Source organism: Cenococcum geophilum (assembly GCF_001692895.1).
Source record: "Cenococcum geophilum 1.58 unplaced genomic scaffold K441scaffold_34, whole genome shotgun sequence".
NCBI lineage: Eukaryota > Fungi > Ascomycota > Dothideomycetes > Gloniales > Gloniaceae > Cenococcum > Cenococcum geophilum.
Window position 1 is genome coordinate 1,121,350 of NW_027137592.1, and position 7,659 is coordinate 1,129,008.

The 7,659-nt window shown below is 44.0% G+C and overlaps 2 protein-coding genes across 2 annotated transcripts; one reads left to right on the forward strand and one right to left on the reverse strand.

Moving 5' to 3' along the window:
* Positions 1-3,725: 3,725 nt before the first annotated feature.
* K441DRAFT_572101 (uncharacterized protein) lies at positions 3,726-5,483 on the forward strand (the record flags this gene model as incomplete). Its single annotated transcript, XM_067644004.1, has 1 exon — positions 3,726-5,483. The coding sequence occupies one exon, from the start codon at positions 3,726-3,728 to the stop codon at positions 5,481-5,483; it is 1,758 nt and encodes a 585-aa protein (XP_067501556.1).
* A 1,490-nt stretch (positions 5,484-6,973) lies between these two features.
* On the reverse strand, positions 6,974-7,150 carry K441DRAFT_571641 (uncharacterized protein; the record flags this gene model as incomplete). The annotated part of the gene is made up of 1 exon (XM_067643991.1): positions 6,974-7,150. A coding segment is annotated over one exon (177 nt), but the record flags the coding sequence as incomplete, so codon positions are not given.
* Positions 7,151-7,659: the final 509 nt, after the last annotated feature.

Genomic DNA, 7,659 nt, shown 5'->3' on the forward strand with positions numbered 1-7,659 from the left:
TAAAAAGTTAGCCAGTTTTATAGCGCACTTTGTGTTAATTAAGGTAAAGGTATTTACTCCTAAGTTAGCTAAAGCAGAGGTTAAAACTTAATATTTATTACGAAATAAAGTATAAGGGATAGTGCAGCTTCTTTTACTAACTAGCCGACCTAGATTAATATATAATATATTAATCCCTTTTAACCCTAGAAAGGAGTCTTCCTCTAAAGTTCCTCTTTTTCCGGCTCTATATTATCCTCCTAAATTAATAGGACCTTATTTATCTTTGCCTTTATTAAGCAGTTCCTTATAGGGTGGCCTATTTAACCATATAAGAAGCAAGCTCCTTAATCGCTAAGGGCCTATATATAGGGGTTGCTATATATAGGCCGGGTATATACTAGGCCCGTAGTAAGGGTAGCTATATAGCTAGCTGCTAGGTTAATTATAGGAGTTGCCAATTATACCAGGGCACTATAGGCCGTACTTATAGTACTTACGGCCTAGTTTATAAGGTTTCTAGTTTTTAGCTAGTCGGCGCGTGCCTTAATTTAATAAAGGCCTTAGTTAATAGCTAGGCAATAGTCCATAAGTTTCTTTAACGTCTATACCGTAGTATAAGCTAGTAATACGGCCCGCTATAGGTCTAGGGTAAGCTTATTAAAGAGGTTTAGTAGTAGGTCTTCCTAGGAGATCTAGGCCTATCTAGCTAGGTATAAAAAGCGGGTTTAAAAGGCTAAAAAGGTCTCCGTTATTTTCATATTTAGGCTTTTATAGCTAAGGCGGGCGTTCTATACTTTAAAAGGGTCTTTATAAATAAAAAATAAGTATTTAATTATTTCTTCTTTAGAGATAAAGGGGTTTACTAAGTCTTTAGTGTATTATAGGCGTAAATACATCTAGGCGTCTCTACTAGTACGGCCGAAAACGTAGGCTATTCTAGTTTAGGCGTTAGGGAAGTAGTCTATATTAACTTTAAGCTTATCCTGTAATTAAAGCTTCTAATTATTAAATATAGGGTTAGTTCTGTCTATAAGTAGTAGGGGATCCGCGACCTTTACCGACCGCCTTAGTGCTATATAGGCCTTAGTAAATCCATTAAGGCGCTAAAATAGGGCCTAAAGGACTATAGTAAGTCTTTAGTTGTCTAATAATGACTTATTATTAGATATAGGGGTATCTCTAGCTTTAAGCAGCTCTTATAGTCGTTTAATTTTAGTATTAGTAGCCGCAAGCTCCGCCTAGGGGGTTAAAACATTAATTATTTCTTCGTCTAAAGTATTTGAGGGTCCTATAGCTGCTTTACCTACTACTATAGTTTGTGGTATAGTAATAGGGGTATTAGGTAATTCTAGGTAATTTCTTTAAGAATTCTAGTCTGTGCGTATCTTGTAGGTTCTTTTCTTAGAGTTCTATTCTTTTCTTTTAAGTCCTATCCTTATAGTCCTAGTAATATCCTTAGGGTCCTATTCTATGTTCTTATAGATATATTTAAGTTCCTTCTTAGGAAGAAAGAGTAGAGTGAGCTTTAGATAATATTAGCGACTTAGTTAATCGAGACATAAGCACGGCAAAAGGGTCGCGCAAGCCTGTATGATTGGATTATCTATAAACGAGAATCTAAAGCTAGGGAAAGGAAAGGAGAAGAAGAGCAGCGCCGTTTGGTGTTTTATAAGATCTTCGCGTCACGTAATCGCAATATGCGGCAATCTGTGGCAATCTGTGGCAACTTGCCGGTGCGAAGTTCTGCCAAGTTCTGCCAAGTTCTGCCAGTGCCGTAACAACGTGTTTTTGAACCCGTATCCACCTAACCAGCTATATTAGAACCTCGATCGCATTTTACCACCACAACTTATTTTTCCCTAAGATTGGGTAAGCTACTTCTTATTATAGCTAAAAAGTAGCCTACCCAATCTTAGGGAAAAATAAGCTGTAGTGGGGAAGTTCTATCTTAAAAGCATAAGAAAACTATAAGGTATAAGGGTGTAAAACGCAACCATTTTCCCTTAGACCCTCGGAGAGGAATTGCCTCACACGTGCTCTAATTGGCTAGATCGCTTGCGCACGGTACCTTCCTTGGCAGAATTTTATGACAGAATTGTATAATATTCATAAAGTGAGAGGCGAATTCCTCGACGAGGGTCTGGGGCACCTGAGATAACAATTCCTCACCAAACCGTCACTCTGAGGGTTCATTGTTTATATTACTTCACAACATAATTAACACCTAAATTAGCTAGTATATAGTAATAGAAAATTTTTATAGGCTTCAGCCTTTAAAATAAGCTATTATTTGTATATATTGAGTGCGTGGTTATGGAGTTGTGAGGGTGCGAAGTTGTAGGGTGCTGTTTTCGCGTGGCCACGACTTTTTCGCCTAGCCCTTGGCCGTCAAGGCGTCCAATAGACATGGCCCGTGCACGAACACCAAAATATCCACCATAGAATCTACATAGCTTTGCATCGCTCTGCAAAGAAGGACCTTATTAGCAGGAACACCTCAAATTAATCTAATTACGATTAACTCAATAATATGGCATATTTAAGATTTATTATAATAATTTGGGGCCTGATATTGATGGAATCCGAACTTTAAGTTTGCTACATTTTGGTGTTCGCGCACGGGCCACAACCATTGGACGCCTATCTTAACGGCGCATGGGATAACGATGATAGTGGCGATGATAAGTACGACATCGATTACGATAGTGACTTTTGGAGAACGGCGGGGACTGAATTAACCTGCATCTACGTACTGTGACTTGCACAACCAGCTTCCGGATTTTTCAACACAACGCTCTTTCTGCGCAGGGACTTCACCGCCAAGCCAAGTGGGCATTTTATCCAGCCCACGTCAACAAGTCCCTTGTACTCGCTTGCTCCTTGGGCAGCGCTTAGCGCTTGGCATCTACCCCACATCACGCGCTAAACAGTTGCGGCTACACGTACGCAAGTTATCTCAGGTGCCCTAGACTCTCGTAGAGGAATCGACCTCTGCACCTTGTTATGCATTTTATGCAATCATATCATAAAATTTTGCCAAGGAAGGTCCCGTGCGCGAATAATCTAGCCAATTAGATAGCACCAAGAGTAGGTAACGTAATCTGGAGCCTGTGCGAGGCGAATTCCTCTCCAAGGGTCTGAGAGAAAATAGGCGCGTATTGCACCCCTTACACCTCATAGTTTCCTCGTGCTTGTGAGATGGAACTTCCCCACTATTACTTATTTTTCCCTAAGATTAGGTAAGCTACTTCTTATTATATCTAAGAAGTAGCTCACCCAATCTTAGGGAAAAATAAGTTATGGTGGTAAAATGCGATCGAGGTTCCAATATAGCTGGTTAGGTTGGCCTGGTTTCAAAAAATGCATTTTTGAACTTTGAGGCTGTATATCAACCCCTAATACGCGGGCTAGCTAATTAAATTAATTAGAATATATAAGAAGAAGAGGTTGTAATTCAAATGCATCGACAACTGTAGCTATAGCTGCTAAATTGGCCCTGTTATGGCTGATTGAAAATAGCATACGTTAAAAAAGTGGCCTGGCTTACAGCAAGCACGCGCCCATAATCTCTCAGACGCTGCGTAGAGGATTTTGTTCGGTCACGTGGGGTTGAGATTGGTAAGAAGTTATGCAAAGGGGCGGGCCTGCCAATCATCTACGAAGCGGCTGAGGCACCTGAGATAATACGCAAGACAGCATCGTACTTTTCCATCAGAATCGTTCCCTTTCTCATCAAGCACAGCATGTCTACCAACCTATTTCCATGTCCGAAAACCGATGTACTTCACTGGAATGCATGGAACGTTTACGTTAAATGTCCGTACTGCGAGGAGATACATCGGCACGGTGTCGCGCTTCCAGGTAGACGTGCTTCACACTGTCACCCAGGTGGCCAATACGAGTTCATATTTCCCATCGATGAAAGCAGCGAACTTGTCGGCTATGAGATTAACAAGAGAAGGGCCCGTTTCGTGAATATTGGCTTGCAAACAGGTCAAGGGGATGAGAATTTACATTCTTCAGAAAAAGATGAGTGCGAATTGGCCGACCTTTTTCGCTCCACAATGAACATCTCAGCCACAGAACCAAAGTCAGGGCCGGTTTTAAATCTCTACAATGATTCAAGAGAGTTCGAAACTATCACCCCTCCAGACAGCAACACCTTTGAGCAGAAGAGGATTCTATTCGCTATTTCAGAATGCATATCTGGCAACTTGCATGCAATAAGCCAATATCTCAGCACTTCGGCCGAAACGAAACTCTTTCTGCACGGGAAAGACGAGACTAGAAACACTACTCTGGTCATGGCTGCGGCAGAAAAGAGCCATGAGATGGTGTCACTCCTTTTACAACACGGTGCAGATGCGAACGCTATCAACAATGACGGACGAAGTGCGCTCATGGAGGCGGCGCTCTGGGGCCGAATTGAAAGCGTGAAAGCGCTGCTCAACGCCAATGCCGACAAACGCCTTCGAGACCATGAGGGTCGTTGTGCGATGGATTTAGCGCAGCCGGCTCGCAAAAATGAAAAAGAGAGATACCGGCGTTCTCCCTATGCGGCTGCAGAAAGCGTGCCCGAGCGTGATAGAGACAGGCGACATATCGTCATCTTACTCGGTGACTCGAACACCGAGAAGCAGCATGGATACACTGGACCGCTTTCGGAGAGTGAACGCAACAAGTATAGCTTCAGGAAATCCCAATCTGAGATGGCCATAACGCTTTATGGACCCATTCGCAGCTACCGTGTGCCACGTATCACCAAAACTGCCGCCTTTCTCGACAGGGGAGATCAATTCGCTCGTATATCGGCAACCAGTGGTTGGGGTGCCGATGCTCTACCTCTGAACTATGAGACTAGGCCACACTGGATCGAGCAAGTCTATTATATCGCATCCACAATTGGCCATAAGTTCCAAGATGCGCCAGATCCAGGTTGGGATCAGGGCAAACCCGGGCAGTATTTTGCTTCCCATGCGGAGAAGAAGTTGATCGCCTACTTCATAGACAGGCACGTATTCATGCCTCAAGACAGAGAGCCTGACCAGAAATTGGAAGACTCAATCCTTGAAGCAGAAAACTCTCTTGCAGAGGGAAAGCACTCGTCCGTAGCCTGGGCAAAGGTGTGTGATCTGGAAGAGAGGAAAGTAAAATTGGACCGCCAGCTCGACGCAGATGATCGATTGCTGGGTGACTCTTACGATGAGCAAGAGGTCAAAAGACTGAAACATGAGATCCATGCGATCGATGAAGAACTTTTAAGCCTTGAGCCGGACGCTAGTGTGGCTGCGATGAGAGCTCAAGAGAAGAAGAAACGCATGTTGTTGAAGAGAGAGAAAATACATGAAGACCTGATGGAGCTGAGTAGAAATGAACCCCCCATCTCATTGAAACGGGCAGTCATACTGAGCAGCAACGAGATCTGCGAAGACTGTGATATGTTCAAGAAAAGGGTGAATTACTGTTTCCAGTTGAATATCGAAATGAGCTGGTCTACCTAGTCTAGTTCCACATATCCGTCAACTCATTCAGTACAAGCACTCAGATGCGGATCGGTCTCTCAACGCTTTGTCCAGCTTCCTACCGCCAGGCTCTAAGCATTGCTTACCAACACTTCCCATCCTCTCATTCTTCGGCACTCGTCTCGTTCTGTATTTTATCATTGATGGAGTTATTCACCATGTAATTTCGCTCTCCCTTAGTGCTGGCCTGATTGACTGCTCTTCAAGGAGCTAAAATGCCCACTTGGCTTGGCGGTGAAGTCCGTGCGCGGAAAGAGCGTGTGCAGAAAAAACCGGAACCTGATTATGCAAGTCACTGTACACTATTGAGAGCAGCAGCGAGAAGAGGAAGAGCAACGAGCTCCGGACGCAGAGGCTTCGTCGCGAGCGCGGGAGGACTGATCAATTACACGTGTCCACTAAGCGGATAACTACCAGGAGGTGATTTATTGCAATTCTTGTTCTATTGCGCTAAATATGCGACGAAAACTAACTCCCTATTGTATAGTAACAGGTCGCGAAGCCTGCGCGAGTATTCCTGCCTCTTTAAACTGATCTATATCAAAATTGGAGAACAGAGCAGTGATTCTCCATCCCTGCTGCGGCAATCTCATCCTCCGCAACCTCCGCTTCGCTCCTCCATGCCTTTTTGGTCTTCGCTCCCGCTGGCGCAGGGCTTTTACGCTTCCGACCACGTCTTCCTTTAACCACCGCGGCTTCTTTGGCAGCTTCTTTCGCAGCACGTTTAGCTTGTGCCTCGATAATATCCTCGTAGCTCATCACTTTCCCCTCTCCTACTATCGTCGACTTAGTCGATTTGCGACATTTGCTTTTGTTGTTCTGTTGGAACAAGAGTCAATTTTCATCGAGAAGGAGGGCACATTCAGCAAAGGATACTTAGGCGGCATTAGCCAGCTTCTGTAGGCGCTGTTTGCTCGTCTCGTCAAGCGTATAAGCATTCTGTTCGATTAGGCTACGTAGCGACGTAAGAGCCTCTGCTGTCATCAGTGATCTTGTTGGATTGGCGTGGCGTGGATCTGAGGCCAAATCCACGCCATCCACCAAAAAGACGATTTGCCGCCAGGATCGCCACGGCGCTCCAGTGTAGATATATACTATATATAGTAAGTCTTAGCATGGGTTTGGTGTTATAATTAAGGAGTAGAATGTAGTTAAACTTACCAAAAAGGGTGTCAGATTTGCTCACCACCTCCCTCCAAGCCTCCCTCTATAATCTCATCGTCCTCAATAACCTCCACCTCATTGCCAAGTATATCTTCTACCTTAAAGCCTTTAATTGCGTCAAACTCTTCCTCAAGGCCCTCACCCCAAGCCTTACCAACTACCTCAGGTGGTTGAGGCAGAGCTTCTGCAGCCTTGCGAGCGGCAGAGGCTTGTGCGGGTGATAGAAAAGGAGCTGCGGGCTCTCCTTCTACCTCTCCAACCTCCTAATCGTCAAATGCTCCTTTTCGCGGAGGCCCGTACGAGTGCTAAAGACACTTATTCGCCTTAATTATATCCATTCGCAATCGAGACCGATAATCTTCAAGTAGAATCTTACAACTACTAAACAGTCTCTCGCATTTATCTGATATAGGAGGCACTACAAGTATATTAAGAGCAAAGCAAGCTAAATCCGGTTGGCTCTTATAGCGATTCAGCCAGTATTATAAGACATCAAATTATTCGTTTTCGCTAACTGGCTCGCAGTTTGTTTCAAGGTAGGATCTAAAGCTGTCCTTATCGGGTTGATCAATTAACTAAACTGGGTAAGAGACTTTTAGGCGTTTGTAAGCCCGAGCAGAGGTATACGTCTTCGCTGACTGCGGCTAAGGTGGTAGAGGATTTAGGGTGGGTAAATTCGAGAGGCTTAACAAATATTTGCCTTTGTATTCGAGCCAGAGCTCCTTAACTAGATTCTTAACTGTAAGGATCTACTTCTGCTTCTCAGTTAAGTCCTCCTATTACTGCTTAAACCACTTTATCTTAAGCATTGGGTTAAGTACAATCGCTACGTAGTATGCCCTAGTATCATCGGCCTTCTTATAATACTTCTCGCACTTTACCCAAGCAGCTTCCGCTCTACCTATAAGATATTTATAGCTTTAAGCTTCCTAGCAAGTATAGCGGTACTTCTACTTCTTAGCTAAGAGCTCTAAGAACTTCTACTTCGTAG